This window comes from Auxenochlorella protothecoides (assembly GCF_000733215.1).
Source record: "Auxenochlorella protothecoides strain 0710 unplaced genomic scaffold scaffold14, whole genome shotgun sequence".
In the NCBI taxonomy this organism is placed as follows: domain Eukaryota; kingdom Viridiplantae; phylum Chlorophyta; class Trebouxiophyceae; order Chlorellales; family Chlorellaceae; genus Auxenochlorella; species Auxenochlorella protothecoides.
In genome coordinates this window covers 17,219-40,033 of record NW_011934251.1, presented here as the reverse complement: position 1 = coordinate 40,033, position 22,815 = coordinate 17,219, and the positions used below count along the sequence as shown (strand labels likewise).

Below are 22,815 nucleotides of genomic sequence, written 5' to 3'. Positions count from 1 at the left end.
AGTGTGGTGTAGCATGAGGTGTGACATCACCTGGACAAGAAGCATGCCCAACTTTGATGTTTCATTTTTGTATCTGTAGGTGAAACTCGGTTTGGTTCAAAGTTCCTGATGCTGGACAGGTATCTGGATGTGAATGGGAAGCTGAGGAGAATGGTAGGCTCGGATGCATGGCATCAGTGGCTTACAGAATTGCCTCCAGCCAAGAGACGTGAAGCTGGAGACCATGCATAAAAAATCTGTGACATCTCATGGAAGGACAAAGCTCAGGCCCTGTTGGACCTTGCCAGGTGATGTGCAGTTGTCTGGGTTCAGCTAGATGTCCTTGGCTTGCAAAAACTTCTAATCTGCTGACAGCTTCACGTATCACCTGCCCATTGCCCTAGGCGCCTCGTGATGCTACTGCGGCAGGTGGATGCAAGTTCGGCCTTTCTGGGAGATCTAGTCGGTCAATTGCAGGCAGTGGAGGCGTTGCTGGTCTCATCAGAGCTCATACCTTCGACTGAAAAGTTGGCGGTCATGGCATCCTTCAAGAATCGGAGGAGGATGATGATAGGAGATTTGCACATGGCGGCACACAGACTCCACCCTCTGCACCTCTTGAAGCTGCACTCAGGCGAGGTTCATGACGGCCTGAACAAGGTTTTCAAGAAGTTCTTCCCAAACCCTTCTGACTGTTTCCAAGTGCATTCCGAGCTGGTAAGTTCCCAGGAAACTTTGGCATCTTCATGTCTTCTCTACCGCCAGGGGATGAGTGCCCACCATTGGTGGAAAACGTATGGCAGCCGCCATCCCCATTTATTCCGTATTGCATATCGCTTGTTGAGCAAACCATCTTCCTCCTCTGCATGTGAATGCAATTGGAGTCAGTACCAATATGTTCACAGCAAGTTGCGGAATCGGCTCTCCACCGAACGTGCAATGGATCTGGTATACATCTATGCCAACTCCCGTTTTCTGCGTGCCTTGGACAAAACTTGCCCCTTGAGTGAGCTCTTTCACGATGAGTATCTCCTGGACGATGGCATGCTCTCTGAGGCAGAGTAAAACACTCAATTGACCAAGCATCTTACCTCCTCGCCCCCCCTCCCCCTCCTCCCCCTTGCATGAAGCGCCTGATGTAATAGAGCCCGAAAAATTTCGATTTGGCGGGGTTTTCAGCTTGAAAATTTCCGGAAATTCACATAATCGAAAATTTCCATGGTCCATTTTCGATAACCCTGCACCGCAGTACTATTCCCGCCCAATCCAGCTTAATTACCGAGGTCTAATGGGATCGGATGTGTTCTGGATGGTATGAACGAACCATGGAGGCCTCACCATTCCCAGAATATCTCGACTGGTGTTCCTGTGTGTGCCCCGCTCGATGTGGCGTCGATTTCCCTCTGTGTAGGTGTCCAGGCATGTTCGTTGTACGGTGCTGCAGAAAATGACCGTTCCCAGTCGTTATCATCCAGGCGCATAAAATGGAAAGTATGCAGAGGCGAGTGGTAAGAACTTGCCCTTGCATCCTTCGCAGCTATGTTGATGCTCGTGCTGCTACTCCAGGCCACCCCAACATCAGCAAAAAATACACTTCGTCACAGGGACTTCCCACGTGGTCACCCACCGCAGTACTATTCCTGCCCAATCCAGCTTAATTGCCGAGGTCTAATGGGATCGGATGTGTTCTGGATGGTATGAACGAAGCATGACAGGTGCCTGGAAGTTTCAAACTATAGCCGTCAGATCCACCAGCTCTCAGCATTTCAGCCGGGTTCTGAGTCGAGCTTCAGATGCCCGCATGCTCCCACAACCCACAACCGACTCGCATCTTGGACTTGGGTGTTTTAAAGGATTACACACCGGCCACTCAGTGACAGCGAGGCATCTCAGAGAGCGGTGAGGAGCCCTCGATGCTCCAGTATTCCGACGACCGGGTTTCCCCACCTCCACCCCTTCGTCAAAGCACGCGGAGCTCCCGCTCCCAGCCTTCGCCGTGCCCGGGATGCTGGCATGCCACCGCACCGTCTGAGGATGGCTCAAGCGTGAGGGTTCTGGTGCCCTGCCTTGCAGCATCCCCAATGCAAGACCAAGCACGACACCGTCTAGGGCCTCAGCTCCCCCGCCTCCTCGCTGGACGAGCGGCTGGGGCCCTGGGCCCGCGCCGCCGCCGCGGGGTCCCTGACCGCCTCCCTGGACGCTCCATTCAACTCCGGACCCGGCTCCCCGCCGCGCAGCGCGCGCAGCACCTCCTCCGCCGTCTTCAACCCCCCGCCGCCCAGCAGCAGGCCCGGGCGCGCGCCCAGCACGCGCATGACTGGCGCCGCCGCCGCGCCGGGCCCCGCGCGGCGCAGGCCGGCCAGCACCGCGCCCTCCTGCGCCGGCCCCGCCACGCCCGGGACCCAGACGTGGGCCGCGCGGTCCGGCCCGGCGCCCTCCTCGGCGGCGGCGGGGGGCAGCGCCCAATCCAGGCGCAGGGGCGCGGGGCCCCACACCGGCCGCCCGGCCATGGCCTCGAAGCAGGCCGCCGCCTCGTGCATGGAGGGGAAGCAGACCAGCACGGCACCGGGGCCCGCCGGCGCCACGCGCCCCGCGCGTGCGTGGCGCGCGGCCTCTGCGCGCACCGCGCGTGGCGGGAGGTCCGGCGGCAGGCGCGAGAAGCGCAGGAGCGGGCCGGCCAGGCGCGGGCCCTCGGGCGAGGGCGAGCGGCGCGGCGGCCGGCGCGGGGAGCCGCTGGCGCCATCCCTGACGCCGCTGGGCCGCGCCCGGCCGCGCCGGGGGATGGGGGGGCTGGGGCTGCGCCGTGAGGGAGGGCCCCTGGCGGCGAAGGGTGCGCGTAGCCGGCCGCTGGGGCGGGGTTGCCGCGGCGGAGAGGGGGGGCGGACGACGGCCGCGCCCCTCCACGCCGGCGGCCCATCGCGGCGCCGGTGCCCATCGGAGGGCCCCGGGCCACTGGACGGGTCCTCCTCGCAGTCACGCCTGCGCCCCGAGCAGGCGTGCCTCCCTTCCGGGCTCAGCTGGCCCTGGGATGCTGACCGAGGCGCTACCGACGCCAGAGGAGCCGCTGGGTTTCCCGGGGCATGGACAGGGGGCGCGATGCATTCCGGGTGGTCCCCAGGAGGAAGCGGGGGTGCGGCGGGCGGGAGGTCACCTGGTGGACCCCCCATGACCATTGCAGCCGGGAGGGGCGGGAGTGGGGAGGCAGGGGTTCCTGCTCCCGGCGGGAAAACGTGGGCGGTCGGGGGAAGGGGGGCCGCAGGTGCCGCGCCGCTGTCTCCAGGCAGGGGAGGGTTGGACGGGCCGCCGTTCCCGTTGCAGGAGGCTGGTGCAGGGGCTCGGTGTCTGCCAGGCAAAAAGGGAAGAGAGACGCGGTGAGAATAGGGCACGGCAGCACCCAATGAATCGTGACAGCAGCGATGCCTGGCGAGCCATGCAACCAGCCCCATGGCCCTTGGGCACAGCACAAGGTTAAGGCACCAAAGAGCACGCACCCATCCTGTGGCCCATCGGCCAAGATGTCCCCGCCTGCTCCCTCTGCCAGTCGGGCTTCCTCTGCTGCCTGGGCCGCCGACCCAGGCACCTTCACTGCCAGCTGGCGCACCAGGCTGGCGCACTCGGGGGGAAGGCCTGGGTGGGGGGTGGGCATTTGTTGTGGGCGGGGCGCCATGGTTGAGAGCGTGTCGACAGAGGACTGATGAGCGCACACTGCATGAAGTCATACAGTTTCAGCGGGGCAGACGCGATAACGCCCCCCGTCAGGCTGCCCCCTGTCGTTTCCCAAGCCGCCCTGCCCTCCATCCACCAACCCCCGCCTGCATCGTCACCCCATCGAGCCACCTGCCCACCTGGCAGCGCCCCCTCCAGCTGGCTGTCGAACCAGAGCGCCTCGCCCAGGGGCAGCTGCGCCAGCACCTCCGCCGCCACCCCGCCGGCCAGCAGCCGGTCGCGGATGAGGGAGGCGGCGACGGCGCGCGAACCCCCGCCCTCCGCCCTCAGCGCCGGCAGGCAGGCCGCCAGGACGAGTCGGGGCCGCGCGCGGAAGGCGACCACCAGCGCCTCGACCCAGGCCTCGGCCTCTGCCCCCGGGATGGGGGGCCGGGCCAGCCTGCGGAAGGCGGCGTCGATCAGGCCGATGGCCGCCCGGGTGGCCGCGGGCCCGGCGGCCCCGGCGCGGAGCATCGCGGGAACCACGAGGGGCAGCCCCGCGCCGGCGTCGCGACGGGCATCCGCGGCCAGCGCCTCCTCGCCGGCCCCCAGGCTCAGCGCCGCCAGCTCCAGCAGCGCCGAGCTGGCGGGGAGGCAGAGGCGGGGGCAGAGCGAGGCGAAGCGGGGCAGCAGGCGGGCGGCCAGGCGTCTGGCGGGCGCCGACCCGGCTGCGATTCGAGCAGATGTGTGTTTGGGTGAGGAGGGAAGTTGATGATGGGCAGCGAATGATCTCTAGGGCAGGGATTCTGGGGGTGGCGCCATGGAGATGGGCAGCCGCCCAGCGCGGCCACACCCTTCAACTCACTGGCGCCTGCAGAGACGAGCGTCTGCACGTAGGGCTCCGGGTCCGTGGGAGACGACAGCAGGGCGTCATATGCGCTGTACACATCGAGTATCTCCCGCCGGATGAGGTCGGGGCTGGTGGCCTGCCGCTTCTTCTTCTTGGCCGGGGGCGGGGCTGCAGAGGCGGGCAGTGCAGCCACCCTCTTTGGGTGGAGGCTTGCCTCCGTCCCGTCTGTCATCGTGGCAAGCTGATCTGGGGGAAAGCCAGGGCTCGCATGGCGGTGTAACCCCTCGGAAAAGAGGGGAACACCCCTCACAGGAGAGGAGGAGCGACAAGGCAGCGATACGCAGGTATGCCGAGGTGCAGGATGCAATTATCGGCGAAAGGAATGTCGAATGTCCTCCGAGTGGTTACAAATGGAGAGCCCTGGAGCGCCCATGGCGATCGGAACTTCAACCCGGGTGACGACGTGGCATGCGTTGGTGTTGGGGCGCCAGACACTCACTGCCGTCGAAGTCCCATGCTGATCGAGCCATCCACTCTTGGCGTTACTTTGTTGATGTTCTTTACGCACCACGTCCAAATCAGCGTGTAGCTTGAGTTCCAGCTCGATCGCATCTCACCTTGCGCGCAGCGTTCTCCAAATAGCGATAGACGGGACAAGCCGCTCCTCAATCTAGGGAGGCAGGAGCATCCTCCACTTACTCTCTCCAACATGGCGGCACCAATGGTGGAGATTCAGACGTCAATGGGATCCTTCACGGTGGAACTATACGAACGCCAGGCACCCCGCACAGTTCAGAACTTCATTGGGCTAGCAATCAAGGGGTATTACGACGGCACTGTGGTGAGTGGGAACAGGCTGTCGGACCTCCTTGAGTGTCCATGCGCGCTGCCTAGTGCATGCAGCTTGTTCCCCACATGCTGCTCCTGGAGCTGACCCACGATGAGTGACTCCTGCCACTCGCCCTCGATGCCCAGTTTCATAGGATCATTCGGGACTTCATGATTCAAGGTATTGAATGAGGGTCGCCACGTTTCTGGGCATGCAGATTGCCATGCATGTTGTTTTCATCGATTGCTGTCCTGGCTGTCTGTACCCACATGTCTTCACGGTGGCACACCAGGTGGCGACCCCACCGGCACCGGGAGGGGCGGGACGTCTGTCTTTGGCGGGAAGTTCGAGGATGAGGTGACAAGAGAGCTGAAGCACACTGGGGCAGGCATTCTGTCGATGGCAAACTCGGGTCCAAACACCAATGGCAGTCAGGTGGGCATTGATTGGACAATGGGGTCTGTTTGGTATTCGTTTGGTGCTGACGCTTGCCGGTGTACTCAAGGGGATCAATAATATGCCATCTAGGCAGCCGTTGCTTGTTGTGCGCATGAGGACATTTGGCATCATGCAGCAGAGTCCTCCATGCAAGTACAGGTAGCGCGAGAGGTGATTCATCACGTCCCTCACCGCCCAACATTCACTTTACCTGTTCAACCCCCAGTTCTTCATCACACTAGCCCCAACACCGCATCTGGACGGCAAGCACACCATCTTCGGCCGTGTGAGCAGTGGGATGGAGGTGATCAAGCGGTTGGGCAATGTGCAGACAGATGCCGGCGACCGCCCCTTGGGCGAGGTGCGGATCATCAAGGCCCGGCTTCTCTGAAACTTAAGGGTGAGATGTCTCTCAGTCTGTTTTGACGTGAGCTTGAAAAATCGTCTGTACAACCCTTCTACCATTTGATGTGTGAGACTCTTGGGACCGAGCATCAGTGGTCCAACCAATGCGACAGGGCGCGACGATGACCATTGCATGAGTTGGTGTTCATTCGCCGAACGGTGGTCGGAACAACTTTATATACTGATACGAAAGGCTGTACACTATAGAACCGTCTTGTCGCAGATATAGGAATATTTGCTCACTAAATCCACACAGCCATCTCCATAGGTGATCCCAGCGACGCACGTACGCGGAGGGTGGTGCACCGCAATGTCGCAGACCATTCGCAGCATCCAGTTGGCTGCGAGGGTAGCATTTCGTGATAGCTGGACAAGACGATACGGTGGAGCTTCGGGTTTCAGCTCCCTGCCGGACGACATTGCAAAGGCTGCCTCGGGTGCCAGGTTCCCAGCTCGGAGAGTCGATGGAGGGACCACGTCCTCCTCGCTGGCCTCCACAACCGAGGCAGCCGCCCAGATGGCTCCTGGAGGAGAACGCACGCTGGCACAGGCTCAGCGAGAGGGTGCTGCCATTGGTGAGCATGCATGCAGTGGGACGGTCGCTGCAATTTGGGCTCGGCGTGTAAGGAACGATGGAGCTCTATCAACCACATCCAACAAGCCAGCTCAGCTTCGTTGCCCAGACGTTGCCTCCATGCCCATGTACACCCACCCCCTGCAGCTACTGTTTGGATGTTTCCCTGGGAGCGTCGGCAGATGGAGGGCGGCAAGCTGACCACATGGGAGAAGGTGTACTGGGGTGCCTTTGTCGCAGGGATGAGCCTGCTGGCCTACAACAACCTGCCAAGGTTCTGGAAGACCGAGGAACCACCCACGGTGGACGAGGACAAGGAGGCGCGGAAGCTGGAGAGGACTCGGCTCATCCTGGCAGGGCAGAGCGTGCTGGATGGGGAGGAGTTCGACGGTCTGGAGCCGGAGGCAAGTCCCAGCTTCTTCTGTGGGGTCCAGCTGGTTGATGAAAATATAGAGAGTCAGGTCTTGCTGTCTAGGCTCCCTGGCAGAGGAGCGCAGGCAAGCATGCTGCTGCTCACTGGCAGCTCCCCGCCTGCTTTCGAGACGCGGCAGCATCTCATACTTTTTGCCACCCTACACCCACACAGGCCATTCAGGAGTATGTGAGCAAGGCCACGGCAGGCGCCAGCGCAGCAGATCCATTTGAGGGCATGAGCCCGGAGGAGATCAACGAGTACATTGCCAAGCATGGCAACCCAGTCTGAGCTCTGGCTGGCATATGGACTTTGGCTGCATCCCTCAGCCTCTTGCTGTGACCCCCACAATCGTCGGTGCAACAATATCTCAACAACCATATGCAGCGCAGACGGGGACCACGGGACATGCAACCAGAGGAGGCATCCAGAGCATGCATGACCATTGCATGGGGGAACGCGATGCCGTGGCCCTGGCATCGGGCCCCCCAAACCCGCCCAGGTGTCAGCGGACCTGTGCCTCTGCCGCACTGCTGACGAAAGGCAGCTGCGCGACGCGTCCAGCCAGGCTCGCGCCAATGCCATAGGCGACGCAGACAGAGGTGAAGAGCCAGATGGCGTTGCTGAGCTGGATGTAGATTTGCAGGGCAGTGCCCCGGGGAGGGCTCTGCAGGAACACGCTTTCCAGCAGGCCAGGCAGGCTGCAGAGGATTACAAGAGGGGCGAGCAAGGTGAACATTCTTGCAAACGGGGAGCATGCAGGCGTTTCCTGCCCCACAGGGCCCGCATATCCATGCATTGCACTCTGAGGCCCAGACAAGGCATGGGACTCACATCAGGATGACCGACAGCAGGACCGCTTGCAGCGCATTCAACCTCACGAATCGGCTGCATGTGTTGCGAGGAGGCTGGGATGAGACTTGAGATGAGGCTGATTGAAGCGTCTGCACGACAGTCATGCCCAGGTATGTATATTTGTCAGCATGGGGCCGGGTCTGGCGAGTGGATCGACCCCATTCCGCCTTCCCCAGCCCATTCCCCTCCTCACCTGAACGATTGGTTGTTGATAATGCCGGCATACACCCCAAAGAAGACCACCAGGCTGCGAGGTGGACAGGGTGATTGCATGTGTGTCAAATTCTTGCAGATAGGGATCGTCCCATCCTGCTGGCAGTAGAATCGCGTGCTCTCCAAAGCTGCCATCTCCAAACAGATCCTGGCACGCAAGTCAGCGCCTCACCTCGCAAAGGGGAACCCAAAGTAGAGGCTGATGAGGGGCTGCAGCGGCGCCAGCACGTACTGGACTGCAGGGTACTGCACGAAGATGAACTTGCCTGCAAGTGCCGAGGAGGGGCGTAAGGCTGTCCCTCAGGGGGAGCATAGCCATACAGATGAGGATGGCGACACCTCAGAGCCATGGAGGCTCCAAAACCTGCACCACAAGCTTACCATATCGCAGGCCATCAAACAGGGGGATAAGGTAGGGCAGGGAGGACACTACCCGGTCTGCGACCTGAGGATTGCCACCCCTCTGGGCTCTGAGCACCAGGCCCCCCCTCGGCACAGCGCTTTGATTTCTGGCAGCGTGATGGACCATGGGAGAGGATGGAACAATTCCCAAAGTATAGTAATGCGAGGCCATCTGCCCTTGAACATGCCGTGACCCGGCAAATGACCCGCAAGGTGTGGGCCTGCTCATCGCTGCTTTGGCGACCCGCCCCCAGGGGCCTGTCATGAAGGGTGCTGGGAATCTCGTTGTCGCGCTCATTATGTAGAAATGCAATGTTGTGAAGGGGTGGGCGGTAATTCCCGGTGGTCAGTCTCCCAGTTGGACGAGATCGGCTGTTTCAGCGCGCGAGGGGATCCAACTACGTACGGCCATCCATTTCGAGTTCCCGTTAGCATCACCAATGACGTTCGCTTGCTTTGCGGACTGCAGCATAGTACACGATGTATTACCGGTGGCTGTCGACAAGCACGACCTTATAATTCAGCTCAGGTGTCTGGGACCTACAGGCGCGGTGTGAAGTTGCAGGCTTCGTAAAGCTACTCCTGCCTTCGCAGACAGCGTTCGAAGGAAACGCTTGAAAAAACAATCATCATTTTCAATTTTCGAAGTCTTGTCGAGGCATATGGGGCAGAGGGGGGCATACAGCACTTGCTGGTGTAGTAGTGACGGCCAACTCGCCATGGGAGCAGGCATGGACTCTCAACGAACTTCAGAAACAAAAGAGATCACGTAGAACCGCGCTACAAGCTGAAACCATTGGCAACGCACGCCTACGATCGCTCGGGGTTTCGATGGACTTGCAGCCTCGCAGCTTGGACTGTATATGTATATGGAATCCGACCTCCAGCCTTGGCATCTCACAACCATATGCCTACGCCGACGTTACAGTAAGGTTGTTTCTTGTGTGGTTGCTGGATGGAAAATGAGTATGCATCGCTCTAAGAGCCCTGAGTCTCGTCAGATTACAAGGTCTGCCGATCTTGCGCCTTATTCCTCAGGTTCCGAAAGTTGAATACAACAATCGTCTCCTGTGGCAGAGATCAGTGCAGCGAACATAAGGAAAGCGCTAGTTGTTGCTCTATTGAGCGTTGATAATATCGTCTTATTCTTCAACTCGATCCAAGCGCATGATGGGCGAGTCGCAGCTAGGTGCTGCACGGGCTGAGTAGAGGCTGCACCGCAGGGGGTCGAGATGGGGGAGGAGCCTGCGCACTCCAGGTATGCACAGCACATCACAGAGGTTGACATGTTCGCATTTCTTCCCAGCTCCCTCACGCGTACCTTTCATCTGTCCCAGGGCCGCCGTGCGTGGTGCCGTCTTGAAGGTGGAACTCAAGGACTTCATGGTAGGAAGGGGTGGGGGGGATGGCATAGGGATCTGGCTCCCCAGCCTGACAACGGTCTGGCAGCGTCCTCACCATGCGCTTCGCAGACGTACACGCATGCCGTCTTCAACCCAGGCCCCCAGCTTAACCTGGTGCTGGGCCCCAACGGTAGGTTGGGCAGGATTGACTATGGCGGGGGTCAATAGATGTAGGAGCCTCAGAAATCTCTCTGCAGGTCTGTAACCCAGACCCTGATGGCTTGCACACCACAGGAACTGGGAAAAGCTCCCTGGTGTGCGCTCTGTGCGTCGGCCTCGGCGGAAAGACAGGGGTGGGTGCCGGTTTGCAAACCTGACCCGGCTTGGTGCTTGGGAGGTAGCCTGGGGCAAGTGGTGGTGGTGGATATTGCTGCAGGCGCTATGTCCTTTGCTTGTGTATGCATCCTTCAGTGCAAGGCATGCCAGCCCACCCCAACCAATGCGCTAGACGCAAACCTCTCTCACATCAATCTGCGAACCTAATCCCCCCAATCTCGCCAAACCCACAGCTGCTGGGCAGAGCCGACGAAGTGTCAAACTACGTACGCCGAGGAGCTGACAAGGGTTGGGTGAAGATCACGCTGGCTGGTGGCCCTGAGGGCCGCGAGACTCTCATCCAGCGAATCATGTATTCCAGCAAGAACTCCTCGGATTGGAGCATCAATGGTGCGGGGGTTGTTGGAGGCAGAAAAACTATGTGGCGTCAAGTGCTAGACTCTACCGTACCGCCCATCCATGTTTTTTGAATGATACATTGCCAATTACACAATTGCAGGCAAGGAGTGCCTGAACCGGGATGTGCAGGCAAGGGTGGCCTCGCTCAACATCCACCTGGACAACTTGTGCCAGGTGATGTATGGGGGGGTTGGGGGGAAGTGTTGAGGTGTGTTGGACGACCATGGTGCAGGACCGGACACAGCGGCCCCCGTCCCTCGTCCCCTCGAGAAATGCACGCTGCGGCCATGTGCTCGCCAGAACCTGCGAGCGCCAGCCACAAGCGCCTCCACACGAGCAATGACCTCCCCTCTGCGCCCCCGCAGTTCCTGCCCCAGGACAAGGTCGTGGAGTTTGCGAGGCTGAACCCACAGGCCCTGCTGCGGGCAACGCAGGCCTCCATCGGGGAGGACTCGCTCACCACAGCGCACGACAGGCTGATCCAGGGCAGGAAGGACGCGGCGCGGCTCGAGAGTGTGAGTGGTGCTGCCCCTGGCCTGAATCCTTCAACCCCCAATCCTCACACGGTGCATGCCACTCTCATGGGCTGGCAGGGCGCGGGGAAGAGCAGCGCCCATGTCTAATCCCTGCATCTCCCAACCCTTACCCACCCAAACCCCGCCAACCCTCCCCTTCCAGGCCACCAAGGCGCTGGCAGAGAGTCTGGATACCCTGAGGGCAGCCAATGTGCGGGCCGAGCCGGCGGTGCGTGCCTTGAAGCGGCGCAAACGGCTGAAGGAGGACATACGGCTGTGCGGCTCCAAGAGTGCCTGGCTGAAGCACCGGAGCGTGGAGAGGATGCTGAGAGATGCGGAGCAGGTGCAGAGGGGACTGAAGGGGAAGGAGCGCTGCCTGTCGGGGGTGGTCGAATCGCTGCCGAGCATGGGTCGGGTGCTGTGACCGGCGTTTCCAATGGCGCACGGCGCTTCCTGAGTTCCTGAAAGATGGACAGTATGGGGACCACCTCGGACCCCCCATGGCACCCACTCCCTGCACAGGAATCCATAGCCGCCGCAGACGCAGTGGCAGAACTGGAGGCGCAGATCAGGGAGGAGACGGGGACCTCCAAGTGAGTGGGGCTTTGCTTGGGGGTGGGGTTTTGAAAAATGCGCCAACACAGAGTGTATGGGGGCCTGGGCATGGCAGCGTGATGATGGGCGTGACCATCTCAGCCCGCCCCGCGCACAGCGTGGGTCACCTCATCTCACTGCTGGGTCTTTGAGCGGGCACAATGGCGCGGCAGCGTGCCTGACACGGGACTTGTCTCACAATGGGGACCAAGAACTCACACATCATGCCCAGCTCCCCCCCTGCCCCCCATCAGGGCGCTGAGCAAGGAGGAGGCGGCGGCGGACAGGGTGCGCGCCAAGGCCCAGCGGAGCCTGAGCGTGGTGGAGGGGAAGCTCAACGGCACGGAAAGGGGCCAGAGCATGCTGTCGGCGCTGGAGGAACTGGCCGCCAACCTGGGCGTCCGCCAGCGCGGCATCGACGGCCTCGAGGGCGAGGCGGCTGGCTGGGAGGCTCGCATCACGGGCCTGCGGACCCTCATCGTGCAGCTGGAGCAAGGTACGTTGGATGTCGGGGGGGAGGCTGGGCCTGAGGGTGCGGTTGTGTGGTGCGAAGAGGGTTTGTCACGTCGTCGAAGGGCAGCAAGCCATGTACCCTGGCATGGGGGCACCTTGCTGGCCAATTTTCTCACTCTGGCTTGGCCTGAAGCCCAGAGCAGCACGGGTGCAATGACAGCCTAGGCGCTCAGCGCGCGAGTCGTCAGATCATTGCCGATGCGATGGGGGTCTGTGTGGCGAGGGCCCCTGCACACAGCCTGGCAGTGCCCGCAAACTCCCTCAGCCCCATCCCCACCCACAGAGGCCCGGGCGCCGCAGGACGGCGGCCGCACGGAGCTGGCCGCAGAGAAGGTTCGGCTGAGCCGGCTGCAGAGCGATCTCCAGCTCCAGTCGCGCCTGCTGGAGGAAAGGGCGGTCGACGCCCAGCACACGCTGGGCCTCGCGGAGCAGGGCGCGCAGCGCTGGTCCACGGCCGTCTCGGAGCTTCAGGACACCAGGCGCCTGCGCCTGGAGGTGGGCAGCTGGACGGAAGCTGCAGAGAAGGGGGTGGAAGAGGGGGGCCGCATGTGTGGGTGGATGGGTGGTCTACTGGTGCACAGGCTCCGAGGCTTGCGGCCCGAGGTTCTCTCGTTTTTATCAGAGAATGGCATCATGAGCACACCACGCTCCACCTCCACCCCCCGCAGGAGCTGAATCGGCGGAAGCCCGGCATCGCTAGGGCCGCGCAGTGGCTGGAGGCCAACCGGGATCGGTTCAGGGGCATGGTGCTGGGCCCTGTAGCCGCGTGCGTGGAGGTGTCCAGCATTGAGCATGCCCAGGCCCTGGAGTGCCATGTGACTGGTGGGTTGGTTGGAGGGGCGGACTCTGCTTCTTGGGGGGCAGTTGAGTACTGTTTGTTGGAAAAGGGGTTGTGCCGAGGCTTCAGCCCTAGAATCTGAGAGGCCTGTGTCATTGCGTATTGGTAATGAGCAAGCGTGCTGGAGAGGCATGGCTTGGGGGCCCACTCAGGCAGGTGTCTGCATGCACAGCCTGGACCAGCGCATGTCACAACTACGTCTCCATCCCCTGCCTAGCCCTTGCATGCACCCTGCGCATTGCCTGCAGCCCCTCCACGGCCCCACACTCGACCCATTCCCCACAGCCGACAAGTGGACTTACTTTGTGGTGCAGCATCGCGAGGACCAGGATCTGCTGAAGCAGGAGCTCCAGCGCCAGTGCGGGTGGGTGCTGCCGGCGGCTGGCTCGTGATGGGTATCGGTGATGCCACAGGGCATGGTGCGTAGGTCGAGATCATGTTCTCAGGATGCAGATCGGCACTCTGACCCAGACAATGCCCAGAATCCCTACCCCCCACCCATTTTCTCCCGCGCCCTGCCAGGTTTGACGCCAGCATCGCCAACTTCACAGGCAACCCAGAGGAGGCCCTGAGCCGGCCCCTGGGCGAGGCCGCGCACTATGCCAGGTGCATTGGATGCCTGGGGTATTTGCGTGACTGGCTTCTTTGAGGCTTCAGCTGTCCCTGCCAGGGTGCCTGGGGTGCAATGTTCTGTTGGGTCAGCGATCCACACACTTAAAGCCCCCTATTTGCCCAATGCTTCCCCGCCATCATCCACGCTCCCCCGACCCCGTCGTTGCAGGTATGGCGTGACGCACTCGCTTGATCAGGTGTTTGAGTCGCCGGCCTTGGTCAAGCACTTCTTGCAGGAGGAGAGCCGCCTGACCGAGGCCTTTATTGGCAATTCCCAGGCACAGGCAAGGAAGGGACATGTGGGGTGAGGGGGGGCCTGGCGCGGCCCTGGCATGACGTCCAGGGAGTGTGGCCCATGAAAAGGGCCAGCAGGGGGGCGCCAGCGCTGAGCGGGGTACTGGAGGGCATGTGAACAGTATATTCTCTCCATACTCCGACCCCGTCAGGAAGCGGTCAAGGAGATTCTGGCCCAGGTGCCCCGCCTCACCAACCTGTATACCCCCAAGCTCTCCTATCGGTGGGTAGTGGATGGAGGGACAGGAGGGGAGGGCGGATGGTGGTACGTTACACGTCCATGGATGGGGATGAGGCAACATCCATGTGGGCCTCTCCTGCGCTCCATACCAGCGAGCCCATTCCATGCCTGCAGACGCATCCGGAGCCGGTACAACGCGAGTGCCGAGTCTTGCTCCATCCTTACGGTGAGCGAGCTCTCCTACTTGGCTCGGAATGATGCTTTGCAGTGTGGAACTGGGATCCAATGGCTTCAGATGGGACGCCTCGGCCCTGACGCTGTCCCTGTCTTGCGCCAAACGACAGCCTCAGGCCAGGGGCTCACCTTCACTGGAGCATGTACTGTGCTCGGTCCAAGGTGCCTCCTGCACCAGTCGGCCACTCCAGTGTATCTGTCCTTTTCTTGCGTGCTAGTTTGATGTCTCGCTCAAGCAGCCGCTCATGTAAGCACCCACGTTCCCCCTAACGTCTGGCAGATCTCTGCCCCCCGCATCTTCTCGCCCGCCTCCCTCACCCGCGGGTCGGAGCTGGAGGGAGCCCAGGCCAGCCTTTCGGAGTGCCAGGCCAGAGTGGCCAAGCACCAGGCGGAGCTGGCGGCGGTCCGTGCAGCGCAGCAGCCCATCCTCCTGCAGGTGCAGGAGGTCGGGAAGCAGTATGCCGATGTCAGCGAGCAGCTGCGTGGCATCCACGCCAGGTGGGAGATGTGGAAGGGAATGGAGTTGCATGGAGCTATTCTTGGAGGTGGAGGAGAGTGTGAGACAAGTACAGGCGCACCGAGGACGAGGGCGATGCTATTCTGACATCAAACACCATGTTCCGTGCCCATGTTGTGCAGGGACAGGAACCTGGATGTCACCCTGGACCAGAAGAAGCGAGAGCTGGCACGCCTCGCCGAGCAGGGCAGCCCCTTGACCAGGAAACCGGCTTTGGAGGAGGAGTCGGCGAGGATCCGCGCCGCCGCCCATGCTCTGGTCTGTGGCGCTGTGTGTTGGCACTGCGTGCGAGGAGGGGTGGCGGTAATGGGGTCCCACGCCTGTGGCGGCCTCTGACGAGGCCCAGACGCCAGCACCACGGAGCCTCCACAATGACCTATCTATGAAACACGCCCCACCACACCGTCGCAGGCCCTGGATCTCGCGGCAACACTCCTGAAGCTGGGAGAGGCGCACCGGGACTTTGCTGTCGCCGACCTGGAGTGCAAGGCGCTGGCCTTGCGCATGCTGGCCGCGAGGCAGGTCTCCACGTAAGCAAGGGGGCAAGGGAATAATCGTGACATTACAGGACGAGCTACCTGCGAGGTGCCTTGTCCAAGTCTCCAGTCGGGTTGTGTTTCTGGGCGCACAAGCATCTCACCTGCGTGCCCGCCCTTGCTTCCTCAGGGGACGCATTCGCCAGATGGACGGCCTGAAGCAGGAGGCTGGGGAGAAGATACGCAGGGTCATGCAGCTGACTCGAGAGCTGGAGTGAGTCCTGAAGGGCGGTGGTGATCGGGTGCCTCATAACACTTTGGTACCATTGAATTTCCGCTCTGCGATGCGGACGCTCAGCCCGCAAAACCCTGGCCGCATACCTTACAGTGCATGGCATGTGTCCCAGGTTGGTCAATCGGTCCTGAGCTCGATGAATCTACCCCCCTTTCCTGAGCAGGGCTGTGCGTCAGATGTTCCACGAAGCCTACAAGACCGGAGACGACGCGCTCTTTGCCCAATTCCCTGACGATCTCCTGGAACTTACGGAGCACCAGCAGACCCTGGTACGACATGGTGGGGTGGGAGGGGGGATTCTGACACTGTATCCTCAGTGTTGGGGAGTGTGTGTGTGTGGGGAGGTGCCAGCGATACAAAGACGCTCAGGGCAGCATGTGGCCCTCTCACAGAGGTATCATTCCGCCTGTGTGCATACAAATATTGTCACAAGGGTGAATGTGGGGATCTACACGATGCCAGAGACGAAATGTATCCTCTCCACCCTCATTCAAATCAACAGGAAACCGAGCTGGCTGGGCTGGTGATCACGAATCCTGGAGCATGGGAGGAGTACCAGCTCAGGGAGGACCAGATTGCCTCCCAGGAGCGTGAGCTCGAGGGCATGCAGGCGCAGCTGAGTGCTTGCGACGCAGAGCTGCAGTCCGTCCAGGTGAGGGGTGTGCTTGCAGGGGGTAGGTGGCCCGCCCATGCGCTCTCGAATTCCCTCTGACTGACTCAAAACAGTTGTATGGGTTCCCTCTGCGGCGTGGCATCTCAGTGCTGCACGGCGCTGCATGCGCGAGCTTTTCACGCACACTCTGGTGACCAGTCGCGGCAGCCTGGCATCATCCCCACCGTTGCCCGACCCCATTCCCAGGAGCAATGGCTGTCCAGGATCCGTAACATCGTGGACCATATCAACGGCAGCTTCCAGAGGAACTTTGCTTCGGTGAGGATCCCAATGAAGTCCAGGAGGACGTCTGGCGCTCCTGCATGGCACGGGAGCGCATCAGCGCTGTGCGAGAGTCTGGCTTGTGGAAGCTGCACCCCACCTTGAGCATCAAGCAGTATGGGGCCACCCACTACTTCCCCACAGCCTCCGTCAGGAACTATTCCCTTGCTCAACAGCATGCACCTGACCCCACGCACTCAGGTGGGTTGCGCGGGGGAGGTGGTCCTGCGCGAGACGGAGCAGGACTTCGAGGGGTACGCCGTCGAGATCAGGGTCAAGTTCCGGGAGTCGCAGCAGCTGGAGACCCTGGATGCACACCGCCAGTCCGGCGGGGAGCGGTCCGTCTCCACCATCCTCTACCTCATCGCGCTCCAGGTGTGTGCAGGTGGGGGCCTGACCTGCCTCCCTGGGCGGCTCCCTCGGTGGAACTGATGGCCATGCCTTGCCGCGGGCGGGGCCGGCCCGGACCAGGGCCCGAGCCTCGTCCTGGGGCATCGGCGCTCGTGGCACCCAGCTGCGACTGCCAGCCCAGAGCCTGGGAGTCCATCAAACCCATCCCCCCTCATCATTCCCCACGCTGCACATGCCTGCCCAGGGAATCACGGTGGCCCCCTTCCGCGTGGTGGACGAGATCAACCAGGGCATGGATCCTATCAACGAGCGCAAGGTGTACACGCAGCTCGTGGAGGCGGCAAGCAGGTACGCTGGCTATTGTTCTGGTTTTGGATGCGACTTTGGTGGGTGAAAGGAGGGTCTGCTTCGTTGCAGCTCAGGCCTGGCCACTAGGCAGGCAGTGCAACCACCCCTCCCCCCCCCCTGCTGTCTCATCTGCACCCCCCCAACAACCCCTTACATTCTCAGGCCAGGAACGCCCCAGTGCTTCCTCCTCACCCCCAAGCTGCTGCCGGGCCTGCCCTTCAACGAGGCGGTGACCGTGCTGCAGATCATGAACGGTGCGCTGCAGCGGGGTGGAGAACCCCTGGCCTGGCTGAATCGGGTCTTGCCTGGAATCGGTGGGAGTGGGCGGCTGCCGAGGCGCGCCATCGCCGGGCAAGTCGACAACAGGCGCGTCGCCCTTCCTCTCCCGCAGGCCCCTACATCACCGACGTGGCGTCGAGCTACTCCCCCGACATGCTGCTGGGGGGCCGGCGGGGCGCGTCCGCCGTCGCGCAGCAGCGGCCGCCGGTTGCCGCGCACTGAGCTCGCGAGTGAGGGCAGCGGCCGGCTGCCTGCCCTGTTCACCCACGTACACAATTCCGTCTTCTCAGCCTGTGACGTCGATAAATAGACAACCCAGGGTCTGGCCACGCAGGCAGTCTCCGGAACACCCCCGCTCCCGCGCGCCATTCTACAGCGAGGGGCGTACGGGCGGGCCCGCGGCGGCGGCCGGGGCCGCGCCGTCGAGCCGACCGTGCTTCGCTATGCCTCCTTGGTACAGAAGGGGCACTTCCACGTCTTGGAGGCCTCGGCACGCTGCGCCGTCATGCCCACACACCTCCCGTCGAACCAGCGCCGGCAGTAGTCGCAGAAGATCCAGAAGTCGCCGTCCCTGGTTTCGTATGCATTTGGAGCCGCCGTTAGGTTGCCGCCATGTCGTGCAAGGCGACAGGCCCATGCCACTGCAGCTCTGCACCACACAGGAGCTCTGGGCAGGAGCACACCAGCCATGCCACACCCCTGGGCTCCCACACCACCCGCACCCACTTGAACTCTCGGCCGCAGTTGGGGCAGGGCTCGTACTCCGCTTCCTCTGCATCCTCCGACCCCGAGGACTCCTCGGCGGCCGATGAAGGGGGAGGCCCTTGTCGCGGCCGCCCCTGGTTGGCCTGGGGAGGAAGGGCGAAGACATTCTCGGAGCAGGCGGGGGTACAGAGTGGGAGCCAGTGCCACCGGCTAGAGCAACGAGTGCAGCAGACAAGCAGCGCCGCACACGGTCTGGCCCAGCGCCACAGCCAGACTCACGGCAGGGTGGAAGGCCGGGCGTTTTGTATCGGGGGCAGGGTCTGCCTGGGGCACTCCCGCGGGGCGCTTGGATATGTGAGCGGCAGCCTGGGTGGTGCTGCCGGGGGCTGCGCTGCCTGTCACCACCTCAAGACATGTGGGCAGGGAGTTGATCTCATTGAAGAGGAGCCGCCTGCGGGCCAGGGGTAGAGTGTGGTATTGACTGAATGCTTGCGAGGGGAGCGACAGACGAACGACCCAGGTCAAGAACGCATGCATGCTCCAAAGAGGTCTGTTTGCCATCTCTATTGGCAAACCACAATCTAATGATCAGAGCCATCCATGTCACACATGACAGCCTCGGCCCCCGCCCACCTGCCCTCGGCATCCAGCCTGGCGGCATTGAAGTAGGCCATTGAGATGAGCCAGGAGTCGGAATGCACCGCTATGAGCGACAGCCAATCTCGACGGTCCATGCCGTCCCTAACGAAGGAGTGGGTGAGCATTGAATAATGCTTTTTTTATCGTAGGGTCACCGAGCATGTAGCTTGGCTTCCCTTCCACCATCCGCAGGCATGCCGTGCACGGAAATTCGGTGCACATTCTCCCGATTACTGCGGTCCTCCACACGCGCAGGAACTCACCTTGCAAAGTTGATACCCAGAGCCGGCTCGGGCAGCTCTGGTGGAACCTGGGACGGGGTGGTGGGGGTGGGGGTATTCCGGCATTGCCAGCTCCATGGTTTGGTGTAGGACACAGTGTTCACATAGTCAAATCGGTGCTTGCATTGTGGGGCGAAAAATGGCAAGGAATCGCCTGTGGAGTGCCAAAAATTTCAAAGTTACACAAGAGTCCCACCTCATCACATGGCAGTCGGACCTCCCAGCTCCCGTCTGGGTTGCCGTACAGGCAGAGATTGTCCAGTTCTGGGTGACATGCCGCGTAGAACTTGTCCACCTGCGCGGGCGAAGGCCTCTCGGGCTGATGTGCGGAGGAGAGGAACACTCATCCCGGACCTGACCTTGCAAGGACCCATTCCGTACCGAAAGTACCCACGCACCTCCTGTACCAGGGCCCTCAGTATTCCTTTCCTCCTCTGGGAAAAGTCAAAAAAGGTCTCCTCCACCGTCCTCATGGACGCCTGGGAGTTGAGAGAGGTGCCAATCTGGTCGTCGGAGGTCCGGGCACCCAGAAGAGAGGAGTTGTTCACCACACTCCCTGAACCCAGATGCTTTCCCGTGCCCTGTCCCCGCCCACCATGGTGTAGTCGTCGACTGGTCCTTCGCAGACAGCTGCGCGTTCTGCCCCTGCACAGGACTGATGAGGTGCCCTGGGCATCGGAGCATCGGGGAATTTGCAGCTCCCCCCGACAGAGCGCGCATTGAAGCGCGGGAAGAAGGGTTGGGTTCAAGGGGATTATTTGTATGGCCTACACAGGCGCCCTTGGGACTACCTTACGCACCTTTGAACCACTCCTGCTCTAAGGATATAACGAGTGGGTGCGAGATGAAGGGAACAGCACCCTGCGAGAGATTCCAGATTAAGCACTTGCTGCAACCCGTTTGAACTGCGGAAGCGGCTTGTCGCGTCCTGGCAGAGAGGTTGTTGTCGCAGGTAGAGCATTTTCATGGCTTTAGGGTGTTTGAAGTAAGCAATTATGTGCTTTCCGGTCCGTCTGGGCCCAGGTCAGGGTCCGTTTGAGTTTTCGCGAGCCCTTGCGAGGACCTCATGCTGGGCACGCCTCGGCCTACAGCTGGCTGCGTGAGGCTCGTCCACATGTACAATGGAGCTCTAAGACCTAGTTGGACCTTGAAACATGCCAGCTGGGCCCTCACAGGCCCCCCCCTGCACCTCACCTGCCACACAGACCCACCAACATACACCTGCCTGCGCCTGAATGGTCAACCAAGCAAGCAAAAGCAGTCCCACAGCACCAAATGGGTTGCAGGTGAGGGGGTGCATTCGACAGGGCTGACATCACCGCCGCGGTGCCGCAGGAGAGGCTTCGCACCTGTGCAACTGCCAACATCGGGCGGCCGCCCACCTGCCTCCCCATCTCACATGCGCCAGTCGCGGCGTCGGACTCCCAAGCGCGAGCTTGCCAACCTGGACCAGGAGAGCCTGGACCTCAGCAGCCCTCGCGCCTGCAGGTCCTCGGCGGCGCGCCTCGCCGCCGAGTCCGGCGCTGCGGGACTGGGCGGCCGCCCTAGGCCCGGCGAGGCCGGGGGCGCCGCCATGCCCGCACAAGCGCCCGACAGCACCCCGGCTCAGTCAAAGTCCCGCAGGGGCAGCTCGCCTGTCAGGCTGCGGCAGTCCGTCCTGTCCCTGTCGGCTGCCAGGCTGGGCGTCCAGAGGGATGCCTCAGAGGCTGGGCCGGACGACGCAAGACTGAGTGCTGGCGGAGACCCCCCCGCTGTGCCTGAGGCGACACGGGAGGCGGCCCCGGAGGCCAGCGAGGCCCCGAGGTCTGCAGGCAGCGCGCCGCGCAAGCGCCAGCGAGTGAGCAACGGCCGCCGCGCCCCGGCCGCCGAGCCTGTCATGGTCCCCGCGACTGCACGGGGCTCTCCTGGGACGAGGGGTTCCCTGCCCCCTCCGCCCGAGGACGGCTGCGAGATGGAGGGCCTGCTGGCCGCCGCGGCGGAGGCCCGGACCGTGGGCGACCTGACGGGGCGGGTGCTGGCCCTGTTCCCTGCCAGCCGGGGGAGCGCCAGGAAGGCGGCGACGTTCAAGGAGATGCATGCCACCCTGTGCCCTGGCCAGAGCTTCACGGTGAGGCAGGAAGGGGAGGTTGGGGGGTGAGTGAGTATGATTGGTGGGTGGGAAGGACAGGCCGCGTCGGGCGCGGGAAGGCTGGAGGCTGTGCTGATGTTGTGGGCGTGTGCGGGTGATCGATCGAGTCGGGTCTGCTGCGATCGACAGCCGTGACGTAACCCCAGCATGGCCACCATAGCATCCTCACATATCATCTATACCCCTTGGCATCGAGCTACCTCCCGCCTGCTCCCGCCGCAGAGCCGCGCCACCGCGCTCCCGGCCATGGTCCGGTCGCTATGGACCCTGGCGGGGAAGGACGGCGCCGAGGGGGAAGCCAGTGTCCACGCCGGGCAGGAGCTGGCGTCTGACCAGCACCTGGAGACTGCGGGTCCCAAGAGCAAAGTCGACGAGCCGCTCTCCGCCGCCAGCGGCCACGCACATGGCGCGGCGGAAGGCAGCGAGGCGGGCGTCACAGTCGTCGCCGAGCAGCCGCTGCGAGGGCCTGCAGGCATCGTTCAGCCAGAACTGAAGGAGGAGGCAAAGTCGGGGCTGGAGGCGGCCCTCCTCGGTGTGGAAGGCATCGGACCGGCAACCTTCAAGGAGGAAGGGGCCGGGCCTGCGCCGTCCGCGGAGGCCGCCGGGCAATCGATGCCCGACGGGGAGGAAGGTGACACACCGGCAGACGCCCCTGCAAGCGGGGGCTTGACCAGACAGCCGCTGCAGCAGTCGGCCCCAGATGCCAAGACCGCGAGCATCGATCCTTCTCCCAGCTGCGACCTTCCCGACGCCCTGGCGTTGCCGGCCCCGCCCCCCCCTGGCACCGAGGCGGCTCCTGGCGGCCCTACACCCACAGCAGGCCCCTTCCTGCCCCCTCCCCCGAGCGCCCCGTTCCAAGTCCCCGACAGCCTGGCGCACCACCCCGAGGGCCTGGTGCGTCTGGCCTGGGAAGTGCGTGACGCGCTCGGGCTGGGCCGCGGCCAGGCTGCACACCTCCGCACGCTGATGCGCACGGGGCTGCTGGCGGGGCGGTCGGTGCGCTTCCAGACCAAGAACGGGCGCGTGCTGCTGACGGGGCGCGTGGACGGCGCGGGGCAGGTGGTCTGCGGCTGCCGCGCCTGCGCCGGCGCGGCCTGCGTCTCGCCCTCCGAGTTCGAGGAGCACAGCGGCAGCCGCGACCGTCGCCCCGCCGACGGCATCTTCCTGGACGACTTTGACGTGTCCATCAAGACCCTGCTGGGCATCGTGAACAGCGCCGAGCTGGCGGCGGCGGCCGCCGACCTGCACGCCGACGCCTGCCACGCCTGCGCCCTCGGCGGCGACCTGCTCTGCTGCGACGCCTGCACCTCCGCCTGGCACCTGGCCTGCGCGGAGCTGGACGCCGTGCCCCCCGGCGACTGGCTCTGCCGCCTCTGCGTCGCCGACGGCGTCATCCTGCCC

The 22,815-nt window shown here is 62.6% G+C and overlaps 7 protein-coding genes across 7 annotated transcripts in view; 4 read left to right on the top strand and 3 right to left on the bottom strand.

Annotated features, from left to right (window-relative positions):
- Positions 1-2,952: 2,952 nt before the first annotated feature.
- On the bottom strand, positions 2,953-4,706 carry F751_1421 (hypothetical protein; the record flags this gene model as incomplete). Its single annotated transcript, XM_011400401.1, has 4 exons — positions 2,953-3,043; positions 3,471-3,606; positions 3,825-4,352; positions 4,490-4,706. 4 exons carry the CDS (start codon positions 4,704-4,706, stop codon positions 2,953-2,955), a joined length of 972 nt encoding a protein of 323 aa, XP_011398703.1.
- Positions 4,707-5,183: 477 nt separating this feature from the next.
- Positions 5,184-6,132, top strand: F751_1420 (Peptidyl-prolyl cis-trans isomerase-like 1; the record flags this gene model as incomplete). The annotated part of the gene is made up of 3 exons (XM_011400400.1): positions 5,184-5,319; positions 5,596-5,738; positions 5,968-6,132. The coding sequence occupies 3 exons, from the start codon at positions 5,184-5,186 to the stop codon at positions 6,130-6,132; spliced, it is 444 nt and encodes a 147-aa protein (XP_011398702.1).
- A 746-nt stretch (positions 6,133-6,878) lies between these two features.
- Positions 6,879-7,423, top strand: F751_1419 (hypothetical protein; the record flags this gene model as incomplete). Its single annotated transcript, XM_011400399.1, has 2 exons — positions 6,879-7,157; positions 7,307-7,423. 2 exons carry the CDS (start codon positions 6,879-6,881, stop codon positions 7,421-7,423), a joined length of 396 nt encoding a protein of 131 aa, XP_011398701.1.
- A 214-nt stretch (positions 7,424-7,637) lies between these two features.
- Positions 7,638-8,729, bottom strand: F751_1418 (Tic20 family protein; the record flags this gene model as incomplete). The annotated part of the gene is made up of 5 exons (XM_011400398.1): positions 7,638-7,833; positions 7,967-8,020; positions 8,181-8,234; positions 8,373-8,466; positions 8,582-8,729. 5 exons carry the CDS (start codon positions 8,727-8,729, stop codon positions 7,638-7,640), a joined length of 546 nt encoding a protein of 181 aa, XP_011398700.1.
- A 1,105-nt stretch (positions 8,730-9,834) lies between these two features.
- F751_1417 (Structural maintenance of chromosomes protein 5) lies at positions 9,835-17,883 on the top strand (the record flags this gene model as incomplete). The annotated part of the gene is made up of 28 exons (XM_011400397.1): positions 9,835-9,860; positions 9,940-9,988; positions 10,075-10,135; positions 10,240-10,298; positions 10,515-10,671; positions 10,781-10,854; positions 11,046-11,195; positions 11,359-11,538; positions 11,718-11,788; positions 12,044-12,285; positions 12,586-12,797; positions 12,971-13,124; positions 13,426-13,504; positions 13,663-13,746; positions 13,922-14,051; positions 14,199-14,269; positions 14,402-14,453; positions 14,742-14,959; positions 15,101-15,236; positions 15,390-15,508; positions 15,645-15,728; positions 15,913-16,018; positions 16,252-16,401; positions 16,609-16,680; positions 16,885-17,058; positions 17,279-17,382; positions 17,545-17,636; positions 17,774-17,883. The coding sequence occupies 28 exons, from the start codon at positions 9,835-9,837 to the stop codon at positions 17,881-17,883; spliced, it is 3,216 nt and encodes a 1,071-aa protein (XP_011398699.1).
- Positions 17,884-18,102: 219 nt separating this feature from the next.
- On the bottom strand, positions 18,103-19,759 carry F751_1416 (PHD finger protein ALFIN-LIKE 4; the record flags this gene model as incomplete). Its single annotated transcript, XM_011400396.1, has 7 exons — positions 18,103-18,232; positions 18,388-18,509; positions 18,616-18,817; positions 19,000-19,107; positions 19,269-19,315; positions 19,483-19,581; positions 19,685-19,759. The coding sequence occupies 7 exons, from the start codon at positions 19,757-19,759 to the stop codon at positions 18,103-18,105; spliced, it is 783 nt and encodes a 260-aa protein (XP_011398698.1).
- A 926-nt stretch (positions 19,760-20,685) lies between these two features.
- Positions 20,686-22,815, top strand: part of F751_1415 (Nucleosome-remodeling factor subunit BPTF) — a gene marked incomplete at both ends in the record, with an annotated part of 7,063 nt that continues 4,933 nt past the window's right edge. The window contains 4 exons of the mRNA XM_011400395.1: positions 20,686-21,123; positions 21,226-21,393; positions 21,637-21,946; positions 22,274-22,803. Coding sequence (XP_011398697.1) covers positions 20,686-21,123; positions 21,226-21,393; positions 21,637-21,946; positions 22,274-22,803 — 1,446 coding nt within the window. The remainder of the gene's footprint in view (positions 21,124-21,225; positions 21,394-21,636; positions 21,947-22,273; positions 22,804-22,815) is intronic.